The 18,666-nt window shown below is 51.3% G+C and overlaps 1 protein-coding gene across 1 annotated transcript in view; it reads right to left on the reverse strand.

The window, feature by feature from the left end:
• Positions 1-18,666, reverse strand: part of Celsr1 (cadherin EGF LAG seven-pass G-type receptor 1) — a 136,219-nt gene that overhangs the window by 3,788 nt on the left and 113,765 nt on the right. Inside the window, exons 21-29 of the mRNA XM_057791439.1 lie at positions 17,247-17,451; positions 16,082-16,249; positions 13,866-13,992; positions 11,482-11,682; positions 3,974-4,148; positions 2,408-2,520; positions 1,932-2,011; positions 1,130-1,256; positions 290-415 (exon numbers count right to left, since the gene is read on the reverse strand). Coding sequence (XP_057647422.1) covers positions 290-415; positions 1,130-1,256; positions 1,932-2,011; positions 2,408-2,520; positions 3,974-4,148; positions 11,482-11,682; positions 13,866-13,992; positions 16,082-16,249; positions 17,247-17,451 — 1,322 coding nt within the window. The remainder of the gene's footprint in view (positions 1-289; positions 416-1,129; positions 1,257-1,931; positions 2,012-2,407; positions 2,521-3,973; positions 4,149-11,481; positions 11,683-13,865; positions 13,993-16,081; positions 16,250-17,246; positions 17,452-18,666) is intronic.

Below are 18,666 nucleotides of genomic sequence, written 5' to 3' on the forward strand. Positions count from 1 at the left end.
CATGGCAATGGGGAGAATATCCCTTGGTCCACACGGTGGAACACCTCAGTCCCTATGGACACTGCTTCTGGTTGTCCTATGGATATGTGTCCTGGCCATATCTTCCAAGGACCTTGTAAGTGGGGCTACAGTTGGACAGGGACACTTAGAGGACAGTTCTGCCCTGTAGTGTGTGGATGGCTCCAAGATACGAAGCCTATGGAACGGAGCGTAGTCGGGTAGGTTCTCAGAGCTCCCAACCCTGCCATAGGCAGTGCCACCAGCTCCCAGGTCTGGAGGGGTCTCTTACCGTTAGCAGGGTGGCCCTTGTGGCGGCTGAGTCATCCAGGTGCGGCTTCTTCCCAGCCAGCACTGCCCTCAGGTGCTTCCGCACCTCCCTGTGGGTCACGCAGTGGAACAGGAGGACAAAGAGGCCCTGGAGGGAGATGGACATCAACCAGGTCAGCGTGACTCGCAGGGTCCTCATGCTGCTGCACCTGGCTGTCCGCTGAAGAAAGCCAGTTCAGAGCAGTCTGGCTGATGCGATCCAGGAGATGCCCCAAGACCCGTGAGGCCTCCCCTCCAGGCAGGGCTACCACTTTCTTCACAGGGGAGTCTCAGCAGCTAAGATACCTGGACAGGGCAACACAGTCCACAGCTTTATGGGCCATCATGGGCCCCAAAATTATGCTATAAACTTACTAGGTAGCACTCAGTGTGAAACATAAAGGGTTAGCCGTATGTCCTGAGAACACCAACAGGATTTGGGCCAGCTTGCAGCAGTGCACAGAGGAGGGAGGGGGGGAGTGGGACAAGCTTTGTCCTGCCCAAGCCATGGCAATGCCCTGACAGACGCGGGGCCTGGAGGCAGGGCTGGGACAAGTGGAGAACACAGGCTCCCTCCTCTGCAAGTACAAGTGCTGAGGAGGCTTCCCCCATCCCCTTCTCGCTGAGGAGGCTTCCCCCCATCCCCTTCTCGCTGAGGAGGCTTCCCCCCATCCCCTTCTCGCTGAGGAGGCTTCCCCCATCCCCTTCTCGCTGAGGAGGCTTCCCCCCATCCCCCCTTCTCGCTGAGGAGGCTTCCCCCCATCCCCCCTTCTCGCTGCAGCTGCCCCCAGGACAGAGATCACAGAGTGGCCCCTGCACCTACCTGCAAGCAGCTGAAGGCAGCAAAGAGGTAGTGGAAACTCAGGGTGTTGCTGTTTACAGCCAGTAGTCCCAGCAGCCAGGTGGCGCTGACGAGCAGCAGGAGGAGGAAGGCCGTCCTCAGCAGGGAGCTATGAGAGGGCACAGTGAGAGCAGATCTTTCCTGCCACCCATAACCCCACCCCAGGTGGACAGAGGTTATGTGGGTAGAGGTGTTGGCATAAGAAGATGACACAATGAAAACAAAGTATGAGCCTCAGCCACCAAAGTGAGCCACTGCTTGCAGCACTCCTTAATAATAATGGGCTATTAATGGGTTAATATAAGCTACAAGAGCTAATAAGAAGCCTGAGCTAATGGGCCAATTAGTTTATCATTAATGCAGACTCTGTGTGATTTTCTTTGGGAGCTTATCGGCTGTGGGAACTGGGCAGGACAGAAACCCCAACAAGCAGGACCTCATGTTACAAGGACCCTCTCCTACCCATGTCCCTCTTCTCTTCCTCCAGTTCCTACAGCCTAGCCTATCTCAGGGCCTGAATCCACAGGGCTAATCACCACTGTGTCTCCCACATCCATGTCAGCTGTACTCCTTGGAGGTCCAGTGCTTACCCTCGCCCTCCGGCTGACTCCCTGGGATGGGTATGTCGCTAACAGCCCAGGGAGATGGATGATGGGCACTTTCCTATGGGACTCGGCCCAACACGGACTCTATCTTTGGGAGTTCTCAGGGCCCAGCTGAACGGCGTGGTGGGGCTGGCTTAGTGTTATGTCCCACCCACAAGCCAGATCCAGCCGCAACTTACACAACCCCCTTTCTCTCATAATAATGGCGCTTTCTCTGGCAGGCAACCTTGGCAGACAGGACGAAGATGACTGTGTTGATCTAGGAGACAAAAAGCAGCTTCAGGTAATGGGCTCTTCCGCTGTCTCCAAGGTGATCCTCACCAACCAAATGCATATTTGCATCCATATCTGGAGGTGTGGTGGGTCTAGAGGCCTTGGCCCCAGATGAGTCAAGCCAGGCTACGCTATGGCCAGGCCTCAGCCTGCCACTCTAGGCTACTAGTGCATGAACATCTTCCAGTGGGCGTGAAATAAGCCCCAGAACCTGGGGGCCTAAAGATGGGGTTCCAGAGCAGCCTGGGAACTCTGCTGACTGTTACTCCGAGGTACATCCTCTTCCCGCCAACCCCAGCCATCCTGAGGAACTCCTGACCACAGCCAGCCCACCCTGGAGCACCTGAGCTCCTGTGTCCTGGGTGGGACCCATAACACTCACGATTATAACCATTCCTACGGGCCCAGCGAAGCTCCAGATCAGGCTGTCCTGAAGGGACAGCCAGCAGAAGTCAGGGTTCCCGTAGCCCTGAGGGTCCAGGCCAACAGCCAGTCCTGTGTGTATTGGAGAGAGAGAGAAGAATGAGGGCCACAGTCCTGGCTGGTCACCCCCTGCCCGGGAGGAGAACTGAAGCCAGCCAGGCAAGCCCCCCAAAGATCCCAAACCACCCTCATCAGAGATCAAGGAGCCAGAGGGAAAGGTATCCAAGCTCCTTAAACTAAGCTAGGGGCTGGCTACTCCCTGTGGCCAGAAGGCAGCCACTGTCTTTGGCTATTAACTTCATCTGCCTGAGGGCATAATCTTTATCATCTTCTAAAAGATACATTTTTAAAAATAAACTTTGAAAAGGAAGCTGGAACTGTGACCAGCCTGGCTATAGATAGCAAAGCCCTCAGGAAGCAATGACATTTCCAATTCACAACTCAGCAGGCCCTTGGGGAGGCCTCCCACTGACACCTCAAGATGGCTTCTTCACTGAGGAAGAAACACCATTGTCTAGGTATTCCTCAGTAAGTTATTCTTATGACAGCTGACCTTGAAAGAGGTGACACTTTGTCAAGCAACAAGAGTCACCTGTCACTTGCCCTCTACCACCCAGCCTGAATGTCTGAGGTATGAAAGTCACTCAGGCTCCCTTGGAGTAGGAATGAGTTGCAGGGGCTGGAGAGATGGCTCAGAGGTTAAGAGCACTGACTGCTCTTCCAGAGGTCCTGAGTTCAATTCCCAGCAACCACATGGTGGCTCACAGCCATCACTGTATATATAATAAATAATTTAAAAAAAAAAAAAAGGAATGAGTTGCATTAGAACCCTCGGGCCCTTGGAAGACCGTGTCCAGATCCCTGGAATGCCCACCAGGGTCTGCCAAGGGTGTTCATGCCCTCTCGTTGGAAATGGAAGTGTGGCTCTTCCTCTCAACAGGAGGCTGAAAAATGTAGGCCAGGCATGATGGCACATTCCTTTAATCCCAGGACTTGGGAGGCAGAGAGAGGCAGAGCTCTGAGTTCAAGCCTAGCCTGGTCTGCAGAACGAGTTCCAGGACAGCCAGAGCTACACAGAGAAACCCTGTCTCAGAAAACAAAAGAAAGAAGAAAAGGCGTGCTGAGGAAGTGTTCATAAAGCAGTCCTTAGGTCTGAGTCATTCAGTCGTTCGTTATACAGGTTGATTGATGGTTCAGTCATGTCCACCCATCTGTCCGTGCACCCCTGGCCCCTCCTTGGTGGTCTAGTTATTTCCCACCTCTTCACCCACTCACACCCACACCCACTCATCCTGTGACTGGAGAAGAATTTCTTCCATCTGAGTACTGCACACAGAACCCCCAAATACCCTGGCCCAGCGGCTCACACCTGACCAGAGAGACCCATCTCCCCGTGGGTTGGGAGTAACCGCTCTTCTGTACACAGCTAAATGCGGAGGGCCAGGAGGAAGTGAGGACAGACGGCTTGGGGAAATCCGTATTTTAACACAGGTCACCCTGGCAGAGCTGCCCTGCGTGTTCTTACCTGTGACAATGGCAGGGATGCCCCAGCCTACTACGTGGTAGAACCTCATGGGCCCCATGTCGATGTTGCGTACTTCTGTCAGCATGCGGTAGACATGCAAGTTCTCCACCAGGGTCCAGGCAAAGGTGCTCATGGAGGCATAATGCAGGAGGATGGCGACGACTGTGCAGAGAAACTGGGTAGGTGGAAGAGAGCAGGCTCAGCAGGTGGCTCCAAGGCTCTGGGACTGCTGAGGGGGTGGGAAGGCTGGGAAGCACCCTATGAAACTACAGACAGGGGGTCCAAGTCTAGGAGTGACCCCTCCTCATCAAGAGTGACCAAATCAGGCAGTTCTGCAGTGACAGGGTCTCTAGTGTCTCCAAAGGGCAGCGAAACTCCTCTCCCCGTGTGATTCGGCAGGGGGGGCAGTGACGGTCACTGCATCTCTCTTGATGTAGATGGCAGGAAGAGGACCCCTCCTCAGCCTGGGGTCACTACCAAGAGTGGGTGTAACTCAGGAACAAGACACAAGCACTAGTCTTTTTTTTCTTTAAAGACATGCCAAGCCTAGCTTATGTTACTGTTTTTTTTTGTGTGTTCTTAGGATTTTTTATTTTATGTACATGGTGCTCTATCTGCACATACACCTACACTCCAGTGGCTGCGAGTCACCATGTGGTTGCTGGGACTTGAACTCAGGACCTCTGGAAGAGCAGTCAATGCTTCTAACTGCTGAGCCATCTCTCCAGCCCCACAAGCACTAGTCTTTCCGAGACTCTGGAACTAATGTATTTTTGCGAGCTGATTCTAATCTTTAAATACTGACTTCAGGCTTTATAAACACACTATGGAGTTGCACCTGCTCAGGCTAAAAGCTCCCAGGCTGGGACTTCGGCCTATGTTCCCAGAACTGGCGCCACATGGTTCCTACAGCCAGTGGGATCAGCTGGGGGCTGGCGGCCACTTCCTCCAGGGTCCTCTCGGTCCAGGGCGATGTGGCAAAGCCAAAGGCTAGGTGCTACAAATGAGAACTCAGCATGTGGGCTGGCTGAAGATGGCATGCCTCTCTTTGGGTAGTGAGTCAGCTGCAGAAGGCAGCTCCTTTTACAGAAGACCCAGCAGTACCAGGAAGAAGATAACGGGAGGAGGAGGGACAAGGGATGCTGAGCTCCCAGAAGGCTATTGGTGGAAACCCAACCTCAGGTGTTCCACGATGGGACTTGAAGATGTTGCCCACGGCAGCCGTTCACAGGCCTTCCAGGGGACCTGCACTAGATGGAGCTTCCAGGCCAGCCAGCTGGAAGGTGACAGCAGGGTCCCAACAGGAAGTTAAGGCAGCCAGGGTAGAAAATGAGGCGGGAAGTGGGGAGGGGAAAAATCTGGCCCTATTCAAGTTGGCCCCTTGAACAAGCTATCCCTACCTTGAGCCACATCCCTAACCACAGCTACAACTGACCCTCCCCTAGCTGAGCCAGACTCACAGCCGGATTCCACCCTGGTCACAAGCACCATCTCTCCTTATAGCTGGCCACATCCTTATCAAAGCCTACTGCTGACCACACTCCGAGATGGGGCCCACAGGTACAGTCCTATGCTCTGCCCTTGACGAGCAGCCGGGCCTCAGTGTCGTCTCTGGGGAGACCACCCTCGTGGAGCCACACAGCGGGGAGCAGAGCCACCGCTCAACCTCTTACTAGACATGGCTGTGTTCAAATACCAGGTCATTGCCGTTTGAGAAAGATCATCAGAGCACAGACAGAAGGGTGCCATGACAGAACCTTCTGCTGCCAGGCCAACCTCCAAGGGCCGGGTGCCTTCCAGAAATTTCTTCCGGACACTACGAGAAATTTATGTGAACGTGAATACTTGTCACACTGCTGAAGACAAAACTGTGCTATAGCTGGGCCATGCCCTCTGCTGGCATCAGAATGCCATCCTTGAGGGGCAAGTCTGAGCTGGATTAACCCACACTATAGCCATTTCCAGAGTGGGAAGTGCAGCAGGTTCAGTTGGAGGACGAGGGAGAGAAAGTTGGCTAGCTGTTGTTTTAAATGGTGCAAAAGTAAACCCTTAAAGAAAAAAACAAAAAAAAAAAAAACAAAAAAACCCCACCAAACCCAACCAAACAAAAAGCATCGTTTGAAAAAAGGGCTAGAAATTGACAGTAGGACCTGGCGGGGTTGTGTGTTCACACGTCTACACTAAACATACTTGCTTTTCCAGAACAGGACAAACACTAAATCATTTCAGCCTGTCAGGCTTCTGGGAGATAAACAGCCTCGCCCAGAGATAGGACTGTGAGTTTAGATAAAAACCCAGGCGCGATGCCAAGCTCCTGCCACCGCACACCTTCCTCCCAGAATGCATCTGCCTGGTCTGTGCTCACTGGTGCATGGAAAGCTCTCATTCCAGGCAGGCGCTGAGTCAGACGTGAGCGGTGGCCTCACAATGCTCCACACACCATACTTAGTTGCAGGGAGGTGGCCTGCAGCCAGTGACTGAACTTTCCTCTATCCAGACTTTGGAGAAGTGCACCTATAGGACCCCAAATGAATCTCAGCTTACTGAGCCTTCATCCAGGCTATGCGTGTGGAGGATAGCCCTCCGTGCCCATGCCTGTGAGGGCTATTGTCTGGCTCAGGAAGTGGCAGGGAAGTTCGGTCCTTATTCTTGATCCAAACCTGTGCTTCTGTGACCCTGCAGGAAAGCCACCAAGTTCATCAGTAGGACCGGGTCAAGGACAGCCTACAAACCTTCCTTAGGAGGTAGCAGGGCTTGGCCTTTCTCCTGAGGGCTCTGGCCACTCAGGAAGGTCTCCATGTTTGCTGGGGAACTCCAGCTTGGCAGCCTTCTTTCCCCTTCTTTCCCAGAGCCTGGCTTAGAGATCAAAGTCTTGATGCCTGGGCTCAGTGCTTTGTGCCCTGGGTAACTGTGTTTAGCTGCCACCCACTCACCCTCCACCCCAGAGCCCTTAAAACTACCCCAATCCCATCCCCCTTCTTGCCCTGGTCTCTGTTCTGGGTCTTGACTACCAGGCCTGTTTTGAAGCACAGAGTGCTGGCTGGTTGCCATGGCACCTCAGGGCATGATACAGCCTGCACACAGAAAATGGCTACTGATGGATTGTTTCATGGAATGAACCTATTCCTGCATCTTTCCCAGACACCTTCCGGTGGGTGACACTGGGTAGTCTCACAGCCCCTTCCCTGGCCCAGCTCCCCACCAGCCACCAGGTAGAGGGTGGGAGGTATTCCCAAATCGTGGTAGACTGAATGTACATTTTTATGCTCAAGTGCTCCGCATCCAAGGATGCTAAACATTTAGGGTATAAAGAGTCACCTGCACTAAGTGTGCATCCTTCCCTCTTCACCCTTCTCTAACGGTACAACCCAACAACTAATCACACCGCACATGCCTCACACTGCTGTCACGCAGCCCAGGGACGCTGTGACATGCGCAGGAGGAAGTGCCCTGTGCAGACATGACCTCATCTGACACATCTTTTGGGTCGGTATCCCTGGGACCCGAGACAAGTCCATGTGGAAGTGGAACACAGCTGTAGCACCCCGGGGAGACCAGGGTGAGGCTGAAGGAACAGCTGGCTGCAGCCACAGTGCCACATAGGGCACCATCCTGTGCCAGAGCCCGCTGCAAGCATGACGGTGTCTTGGTCAGGGTCACCCCTCAAAGTCAGGGTCACTCAGCGCACGCACAAGTGAAGGTCTGCTGAACTTGTGACATTCTCGGCTGACAGTCACTGTTTAGCCACAGGTGTGAAACAACACACACACACACACACACACACAGTGTTCTGTAGCAAGTCCTGGGCAGGCAACACACTTAGACTGGGAGAGTCAGATCCCTCACCTCGGGTAGTTAAAAGTCTCCATAGCAGAGGGCTCCTTGGGGTCTACAGGGAGGTGGCACCAAGGGCCAAGGACCAACTCTACCACCTCCACCTGAGTGGCCCGGTGGGTGACTCCATTTGCCAAGAGTGTCTTTCCTTACACAGCTGCTTCTTACCTCCCAGGGGTTAATGGGTGGACCTTGTAAGTGAGCTTTCAACACAGTTCTCATAGGAGCCGGGCTGACCTGCAATCCTCCTCCCTCCCCAAATTCCCAACAAGTGGGCTAGACCTCACATATTTTGAAATTCTCATGTGGAAATATGGAAAACCACAGCTGGTGAGCTGGGACCACCCAAAGTCACAACCCCATTGTGTCACACAATTTTGCCTTCCATCAGGCAGGCCATCAAAGAGCTGGACACTGTCAACAGCAGCATGGACCTGCACTACCTCCTCAGGGTAGCCTGGTCCACAAAAACTAGTTCCAGGACAGCTAGGACTGTTACATAGAGAAACCCTGTCTCGAAAAACCAAAACCGAACCAAAACAACAACACAACAAACAACAACAACAAAGCCCATAGCTAAAACCACTGTTCCCTCCACTGCTGTGTTTGTGTGGTGGTCCACATCCTCGATTAAGGAGCTCCCTTTTCTAGTTTGTCCAACGGGTTTTTTTTTCTTGCCCCCTTCTTTCTAATCGTGAAAGAGTGTAAAAAAAAATTACCATTTTTTTTCTGCATTAAGAAAAAATATTTTCGGGCTGGAGAGATGGCTCAGAGGTTAAGAGCATTGCCTGCTCTTCCAAAGGTCCTGAGTTCAATTCCCAGCAACCACATGGTGGCTCACAACCATCTGTAATGGGGTCTGGTGCCCTCTTCTGGCCATACACACAGACAGAATATTGTATACATAATATTGTATACATAATAAAATACAGTATATACATATATATTATATAATATATAATATTATAAATATTTTTAAAAAAGAAAAAATATTTTCTCTTTAAATGTAGAGCTAGAGACATGGCTTAATGGTTAGAGGACCTCATACCAGAGGCCCTAGGTTCACTCACTCCCCAATACAGCCAAAATCAGGTAGTACAGGCACATTGGCCTATATAATCCTCAACACGCTCCAGAGGTGGAAGCCAGAGAGTCTGGACTTCAAGTTCATGTTGGGCCTCAGCTGACTCAAGTCCACCTGGGCTACCTTAGCCCGTGTCCAAACAGGGAAAGGAAACTTGGATCATTCCTTAGGTGCGGTGACGAGAATGACATTTATAGGTTGACATGCTGCTAAATCACCTTCATGTCTGTCCTAAGATAAGCCCAGCTGGTTCCGTTATCTACATACAGATACTGATGCCTTCCCAGTGCCAGCCTTCCTCAGCACAGATGAGAGTGCAACCACTCAGCCACGGTTCAAATGTGTTGCCCCAAACTCTCCGAGCTGCCTTCTTGCTCTAGAGTTTGTTATGTGTGCTTTTTATTTTTCCCATTAGAGATTTTTTTCCTTCAAATAACACTTCCTGGCTATTTGTCTTCTTATCCCCTTCCTTTTCACTTGCTTTCTGTTTCATTCTTCCCTTCCCAAACTTCCTCAAGCTCCCAGTGTTCTTTTGCTAAGGACCCTTAGATCACTGGATTTCAGGCTTCCTTTAAAAAAAAAAAAAAAGTGTTTTTTTTTATGTATATGGATGTTTTGTCTGCATGTATGTTCACCGTGTGTGCAGTGCCCATGGAGGTCAGAAGAGGGCGTTGGATCCCAGGGACTGGAGGTACAGATGGTTGTGAGCCACTAGTGCTTGCTGAGAACGCAACCCAGGTCCTCTGGAAGAGCTCTTAACCCCTGAGCCATCTTTCCAGCCCCTACTGCCTTTTTATCTAGCATCAGCAATGTGATTTCAACTCTTTATTCTGATTTTATGACACCCTGTGAATTATTATTTTAAATTACATTTACTTATTTTGAGTGTGCATATGTGTGAGCATGTGTGCCACGGGTACACATGTGGACCTAAAAGAACACGTGATGGGAGTGTGCTCTACCCTTGTAGCACGTGGGTCCTGGGAATTGAACTCAGGTCATCAGGCTTGGTACCCACTCTACCGCTTGCCTGGTCTGCAAGGTCAGACATGGTATTTCCATTAACATTTTTTTTTTCATTAAGATTTCTAGAAAACTATCTCGAACTTGTGTCTTCTATGGGTTTGTTTTGAGTTTGTCTTACTAGGTACATTGCATAGCAGGCATTTACTGTCCCAGTGTGTAGACCCTTGTGATCACTACATAGCTGCCCCCGTCCCTGGTACAATCATTTGCTTCCAGCCTCATGACCAGAGACCCTTGGATTTGTCTAGGCTGGCACTGTCGGTCACACCTCATGACTGTGAATCTTTTTGCTTCTTACAACTGTCCCTCCTGTGGGCTATCTTTACATCAGTGGCAGATTCCACCAATCAACTGTGTCAGAGACGAGTATGTGCCAGGTAGTTGTGCCTGGACAGGCCTTGCTGATGAACACTGGGAGCTTGCTGGCCCCAGATCTAGCTGCGTAGGTCCAGCTAAGTATTCTCACCGCTTTCCATACCCTTCCTCCATAACACTTAGGTTCTGCCTGCTAACATCTGGAGGCATGCACGCTAACATCTGGCAACGTCCAGTCTGGATACCACTCTACTCTAGTGACCCATAGAGCACGGAGTGCATGACCTCAGTGAGCATTTAGAACCCCTGTGAGGTTCTGCAACACCCTGAGGCTCATTCAATTCTCCCGGATCCAGTGCAATATTCAATTAACCTACCTAACACTCAACATTTAATCATATCAACTGACAGTTCCCTGACATTCCTCTCCTCTCCTCCTCCCCACCTGCTCTCTCGGCAGGTTCCTTTCTCCTCTTTGGTCCTTTATATCCCCAGAAACCACTTCCTTGCTCTCTGCATGTGCTGCTCCTCAGCTGTCATGGGCATGGAGAAAACAGAGGGGTGAGGAATCTGTGCACCACTATCCACTAACGCTACTGCAGCCCACAGGACTCTGGGGTTTAACACATGACAGCGCCTGGATGGCTAATTCTAATTGTCAACTTAACACAAGCCAGATTCACCTAGGAAAACAGTCTCAACGAGGGACTGTCAAGGTCAGATAGAACTGTGGGCTTGTCTGGGGTGGGGGTTATCTTGACTGTTAATAGATGGCTGAGGACCTAGCCCACAGTGGGTGGCCTCATTCTCTAGGCAGGCAGCCTTGACTTATGCTTGCATTTAGTCTCTCTCTGCCCTTGGATGTGAAGTGACTAGCAGCCTTGAGTTCCTGCCTTGGCTTCCTCACAATAGCTGACTATGTCCTGGAATCATGAACCAAATAAACCCCATCTCCCTTTAGCTGCTTTTTGTCAGGTTTTTCTTCTCACAGCAAGAAACAGAACCAGAACATCACCTATGAAATCACTAATGCCTATATCAAGAGGATGAGACTCTCACTGTGTATGCAGTCTTCGGAGGACCCTATGGGCACCCTTGGAGGGAGGTCTCCCCAGAGATTCCCTAACGCAATGCCCTGACGAGGCAGGTAGGACCGTTCCACTGCTTCAGGACGACTGGCCCAGGTGACAACATGCCTGAGTAACATCACCTAGGGAAGCCTGTGGCAGGCTCGGGGGAGTGGTCTCACCGGGTTCTCGGTCTGGCTGATCCCGACCAGGAAGATGAGCTGGGAGAAGAAGAGCGCCCCAATGAGGTTCTTGTGGATGCTGTGCAGGTTGGAGCGCAGTGTCCGGACAAGGGAGAGCAGGACAAAGGCCACCAGGAGGGCCACCAGGGACAAGGACAGGGCGGCATAGGTGATGATCTTCAGGGGTAGAACCTCGCCGTGCTGAAGGTGGGTTGGTTAGAGAGAAGAGAGGAGTGGGCTCTGATGGATGTTTGAACAACACAGACAAAATATTTTGATGGGCATCAGATATCAAAGGCTGGCAGGGGACCAGGGGACAAGTTTGGGATGGTGAGCAAACTCTGGGGATGGACAAATGGTTGGGAACAGCTGCCCGACAGGGGGATGTACTAATGCTACCAGCCCATGTGATATGTATTTTAGCCAGTGTGGCATATGCATTTAATCTCAGTCATGGAGAGGCAGATAGATTTCTGAGTTCCAGGCTAATCTGGTCTACATAATGAGACCCCTTCCTCAAAAACATTTTTGTTAAAAAACCTTCCTACATAAATCCTGCTGTCAGGAGTGAAACAGTCAATCCAAATCCTGAGATGGAGACATGACAAGGGGACTCAGTTTATGCAAACTCCACGTGTCTCCAGTAGCACTGCCCCTCCTCCGCTCAGCCAGCAGTCACAGCAGACACTTAACAAGGAGACTGGGTAACTTGTGACACAGCCCCATTTGCTGCTGTCTGATACATGGGAGGGGTTCTTCACCTATCCACGGTGGCCTCATTTCATGTGGTCCTCAGACAGAACCCACAAGGAGCGTGGGTACAAGGTAGGCACTGATGAATGAAGCTGTAAGGGTCAAAGCCCCTCAGTGTCCTGACGTGACAGGCTAGAACTTCAGCTCTGGTCACTTGGAGCCTAGACAGTCACCTGAATCCTGCAGCTGGCGCGTCCTTCTCGCCCTTGCCACACAGCCTCTTGCTACCAAGGGTGACTAATGTGGCTTGCTTTTAAAACTCCAGGTAAATATACATGAGATTGGCCATTGTGAGTCTCCAGGCATATGCTTAGTGTAACTATGGAGTCCTGGGCAGTTTGGGCATTTTGGGTACAGGTTATCCAATACCTTCCAGACGGCGGTGACAGCTGTGTGCCATGGCTGCTCAGAGCCTATACCCCAGGCATCAGTGACACCACAATGGCCAGCTCACATTCTCAACCTGCTTAAGATACCAGAGGTATCATCTCCCTGTCACTGGCTTCCTTTCCTCATGCCTCTGTCCTTTGGGGTACTGTGTGGCTTGAGAGACATTCAAAGTGGAGGTAGAAGCAGCTTGGCTGGGGGACCCTGCCCTGGGAGACGGTAACATTCTATAAAACTTCTGAGCCTGGGGTTAACCTGTGCTAGTTGATTTTAGTCACGTTGACAAAAATCTAGACAGATCTGGGAAGAGACAATCTTAATTCAGTAAATTCCTCTGTATGACTGGCCTACAGTCAAGTCTGTGGGGGCATTTTCTTGATGAGTGATTTATGGGAAAGGGCCCCGCTCACTGTGGGCAGTGCTAACCTTGGGCTGGTGGTCGTGGGTTCTATAAGAAAGCAGGCTGAGCAAGCCAGTAAGCAACAATCCTCTGTGGTCTCTGCTTCAGCTCCTGCCTCCAGGTTCCTGCCTTGAGTTCTTGTCCTAACTTCCTATGATAATGGACTGTGATGTGGAAGTATAAGCCAAATAAACCCCTTCCTCCCCAAGTTCATTTGGCTATGATATTTCTAAAAACCCTTTCCTCCCCAAGTTCATTTGGCTATAATGTTTCATCAGAGCAACAGAAATCCTAAGACACCTTCTATACCTTTACAGTTAAAACCTGGGCTCTTTGAAATGTTTTGTTCACTTGTTTGTTTAGACAGGGTTTCACTTTGCAGCTCATTGACCTTGACCTTGTAGCAATCCTCTGCTTAGCCTCCTAGGTGTAGGGCTTAGAGGCCATGTCTAACCTTCCCTTTTAAAAAAATTACATTTATTTTTGTATGTTTGTATATGTGTGTGCACGCACACATGTATGCCACATGCATAGGTGGAGGTCAGAGGTCAACTGGCAGGAGCTGGTTCTCTCCTTCCACAATGTGGGGCCCTGGGGTGGAACTCAGGTTATCAGGCATCTTCATCTACTGAGACATCTTACTGGTCCCTAAAACTGCTTCAAGGTTTTCTCATCACCTCTTCAAACAGTTGGTAGGACACAGCTTTCAACAGGCTCATTTGGTTTTCTCAACACACAAGGAATATGGGGGCCTTGGGAGGATGGGTTGTGGACTAGGATTCCAGTTGCCATGGGGATTAGTCCCCAGGCTCACTAAGGGAGTGAGTAGCCGTAAAATGCCCACCTCACGCCTTGAAATGTCCATGAGCACCGCACAGCTGGTCGAGTGGCTACACTGGCAGGTGACGTGGGTCCGGTTCCTTGACAGCAGCTCACAGCCCTTGGCTGACCACCCTCCAGTCCCACCAATGCTGTGGAGAAGAGAGAAAGGGGTGAGCCTGTCCCATCTACCACTGAGGTAGCCCGAGGGCTATCACCCAGCCGCAGGGTCTCGGGGATCATCCTGACATCGCTGGATCTGGCTGGGAAGGAACGGCCAAGTGCAGAGAACAGCCACCCGTGGGTGCCGAGTGTCTGCTCCTAGCCTGAACCTTGACCCTTCCTCACCACACTGAAGACAAGGGCCATGGCCACTGTCACCAAGGACACAGCCCTCACAGACAGACCCTGGCACTGGGTAAAAGCTTTCCTTTCCTTTTCATAGCTCTCATGAGCGCCTCTCAAGTTCAAAGGTTATGTGCCAGATACAGAAAACTCCAAAGACAGCAAGCAGAGCCTGTGGCCAGAGGTGGCAGTCAAGGCCAAGACAGCCACTTTGTTCACCAGCCATACGGGGAGCCTCAATGGCCTCAGCAATAAGCATCTCTCCATTGCCCACTTTCATGTTCCCCTTGCGCAGTGTTTTACAGGAGCCGCCTGGAAGCCAGGGTTCAATTAGCGCTGCTGTTTCACTGATGGAAGGCCCCAAATAACAAGTTGTTACGAGGGCCCTGCCCTCTGTGGCTCTGGGAAAGTCCTCTAATCCCTCTGATCCTCGGTTTACTCGTCTGTAAAATGGGGTGTGACGGTCGACGCGCTTTGCCAGGGGTGCTCAGTTCAGGGGATCATGGCAGCAACACAAAGCAGGGGGCAGATCACTAGAGCCACTGCTAATTGCCATTATTCAAACAAATAGCCAGGGACAGCCAGCCGTGCCTGGCAGCCGTGGGGCCCACACACCAGACACCAACGCTTCCCTTCACTCTCCTTTGTGAGCCAAAGATCTATTAGGCCCCGGACTAAATGAGCTCACTTGTAAACTGGCGTTTGGAAAGTACCGAGCCAGAGAAGATGAATGCTCCTGCCCGAGCATGTGCCTGGGCGCCCAGCACAGACTCATGTGGTAGCTCCCCTTTCAATCGTGGGGGACCATGACATGGGAAATGTCGCTGTGGGGGAGGAGCTTCCAGATGTGCACCTGGGCCCAGCTTTAGGCATGCAGAGAGGGCTCGGGGTCTGATCCCCTGAATCCCAGGCTCCCTGTGATGAGGAACAGCAGGACACTTTTCACTTCAGACCATGTGCCAAGCAAGCCTGATGATGGGGACTATCGCAGCACTTTCTTGTTCCACCCTGTGCCCCTCTACCTAAGGGAGACCCAAAGAGGGAGGCAAGGAGGCAAAGGCCCAGCAACTCCCATGACTCCTGCAGCTAAAAAGACAAAGGTAATGACCCAACTGGCTTCAGCCACAGATAGGTCACTGGCCTTGGAATCCAATGTCACACAGGAACAGGGCAATAACATTTTACATCTTTTTAAGTCAACCTCCCCCCTTCCTTGATTGCAGGCGCACCCCTGTGTGCACATCGTGAATCTGGTCATTCTTTGAGTTATCTCTGATGGCTCCAGAAACAAATCAAACAAACCCTGCTATGGGGGACAGCCTGGGACCACCACTGCCGCTTCTCTGCATGTGTTCATCTCTGAGTCCCGTATCCTCCTGCAAGTGGCCTTCCCTGGCAGAGAAATGGGTGCTTGTATGGATTCCATATCACAGGTGTTCTATAGGTGATCAGCCCATCTCTGCCACAGCCTCCTTGAGGGAGCCTTGTGTATGCATGCCTATTTCTCTGTGAGTATTATGTCTACCTGTGTATATGCCCTGCATATGTATGCATGGATGTATTTACGTATTATTGCATGTGGATCATGTCTATATTATGTGTGCACATCTTTGTGCGTGTTCTTGTGTGTATAGGACTATATTTTTCCACGAGAATATAAATAATTCTTCAATGTGCACACAGACTTATGCACATATGTGTGTGTGTTCGCGTGCGCGTGTGTGTGTGTGTATGTGTGCATGTGGGCACACACTGACACTTCTAAAGGCAAAATGGGGGAAGCCTCCTATCTTGTTCAGCTCAGGAAGGGGAAAACAGCCTTCGTTCTGCCAACTGAGCCTTCTGACCTCAGCCAGGCCCGAAGAGGTTCTTATAGGCTCTTGGGGTCCCACTTACTCAAGGGAGTGGTTCCAGAATACACAGACAGGCTTGCTTCGCTCCTCAGTCTCCAACAAGGTAAACTCCACCAAGACGGGCCTCTGCAGAGAGCTGGGGAGTGGGGTCCCCTCACTGTACACCATAGCACTCACGACTGGGGTGTTGATGACAGGCCGGTTAGGCAATCTGTGGCAGAGAGGGACAATTACAGGGATAAACATGACTAATTCACCTTCTGTGTGTGAGAGCCTGCGTCCAGACGCTATGAGGACATCATGGTCAGATGAACAGCCGACACACAGGTCATGGACACAGACCACACAGCACTGCCCTCAGGAGGGTCTGGGCCTCACTGCTGGTATTCTCAAGAGTACAGGGAAAGGAGCCAGGTGTGGGTGGTGCAAGCCTTTAATCACAGTACTCAGGAGGCAGACTCAGGCAGCTCTCTCAGTTCGAGGCCAGCCTAGTCTACAAAGCAAGTTCCAAGACAGCCAGAGTAGTTTGGTTACACAGAGAAACCCTGTCTCAAAAAAAAAAGTACAGGGAGACTTATCACCTCCAGGGGAAGGAGGCTTTAGAAACTTTAAGGAGCAGGCATGTCACTGCAAGATGTCAGAGGCCATTACATATGGTGGGGACACTGGGAGCAGTAGCATGGCCCACATAGGGAATCAGGTTAAGTGACCACAGACTGGAACCCTGTCACCCATCTCTAAGCGTGATGCAACAACAAGGACTGGGGAACAAGGAAGCACCCACAAACTACAGTAGCTGAGAGGGCTTGTGTGTAGCCTTCTGTTCAGGGGCAACATGCGCCGTCCAGCACACTGGCTGAGTGGCCCTTGGTACTGGGCCAGCAGAGGGCAGATGAACCTGTAGGTCTAACCTATGACAGCCTCTGGGTGTGGTATGGGTGACAGGATAGAGCACCCAGAGGTACACGTTGGTACAAACAAAAGAACATATGGGCATAAATGTGAGGAAAAACTGAAGCACAGGGCATGCACCATCCCAGGGCACAGCGTCATGGCAGACATAGAACCTCTCTCTGGCAGTCACTGCAGGCCAGGGTCACTTCGTAATGTTATGTGGGTGACAGTGAGTGATTTAGGACTTTGACTCATGGAGGACTCGGGGTGTTGGGGGAATGGGTCCCCTCAAGGTCCCTATACCCAGGTCTCACCGGAGGCTGCGGTGGTCGGGGTCATAGTGTTCAGGCAGCAGCTGACCCAGAGTCCGGTAAATGATGACCAGGGCAACAGCAAACTGGCCAGGCTCGTCGGGGTGTCTCCTCTGTCTGCTGAGTGAGGTTTCTCTCTCAGCCCTGGCTTCTGGTTGTGGTGTCTGTGGTGCAGCCCTCCGGTTGCCCAGCCTCACCATGGGGCTCTCTGCAGTGCGAGAACATAGTGAGGACTCAGGGCAGACAGCTGAGCCAGGCCCAGCAGTTCTACCTTTGGGTATGCGTTAGAAGAGTCGCAAACAGATTTGAAGATGTGGCCACAGACTGTCGAAATTCACAGACGGAAAGTAGCACAGTGGCCACTGGGGTTGGACTTGTTAGTGACCAGTGGCTAGTGTCACAACAACAAGAGGAAGGGCTGAGGAGGGTGGGAGGCACTGAGGATGCAGCAGACACCTTTGGATGGGGTGTTTAGAGGGGCAACAATATCGTGTGGTGGGTGGCTGGGGTCTTAGCGACACCCCCACTCAGAGCAGTGCTGGGAACTGCAAGAGACAGGGGCCTTCTGAACACATGAGTTCTGTGCCCTGTGCTAACTTCATGCTAAATGTGGACATGTTTTCAACTGTACACGAGAGAGACCACGTATATACCCCACATGTAAGTACACACCTGGGGTGCCCAAGCCTACAGTGTCATGTAACTCACTAAGGCAGCCATGATGTGGGAGACTTTGGTGGGAGGCTGACTGTGCCAGCACCTGGACTCAGTGGAGGAGAGGACAGGGAGAGAGACGATGTCATCATGTTCCCATGATCAGGATGTGGAAGGGATGGGCCTACTCCCTGCCTGAGTGAGGCTCCTTCCTAACAGCTGGCCTACTAGACACCATGCTGCCTGACAACTGGGCAGTGTGGTCTATGCTGGCTAACCCTAGGGTTTTTGGCAGCTTTCAGATTTGGCACAATGAATAAAATGCCACCTGCAGGGCCATGGAGAATTAGGGATGAGACGGTATGGGATTCCCCGTGGGAGTGTTCCCTGAACCATGCCTCAGCAGAAGATAGGTGACGGTGTCACAGAGACAGAGTCCTCTTCTAGGTAACAATGTACACACACATAATAGTCTACCTGTGCACCATGTAGGCAATACATATATGGATACGTGCATGCACAGAATATTTACATGCATACATGGTATATGTACACGCACATGCTATAACCACATGCACACATAATATAAACATGTATACATATACACACGCACTCCTGGAATTGTACACATATACGCATATCGATAAATGTATATGTACCCTAAACATATACACATATGCACATTAACATATACACAAATACAAACATTCTGAACATACACATATATAAACATTAACATAGGTACACATACACATACTGGGTATATACA

This window comes from Chionomys nivalis, chromosome 17, assembly GCF_950005125.1.
Source record: "Chionomys nivalis chromosome 17, mChiNiv1.1, whole genome shotgun sequence".
In the NCBI taxonomy this organism is placed as follows: domain Eukaryota; kingdom Metazoa; phylum Chordata; class Mammalia; order Rodentia; family Cricetidae; genus Chionomys; species Chionomys nivalis.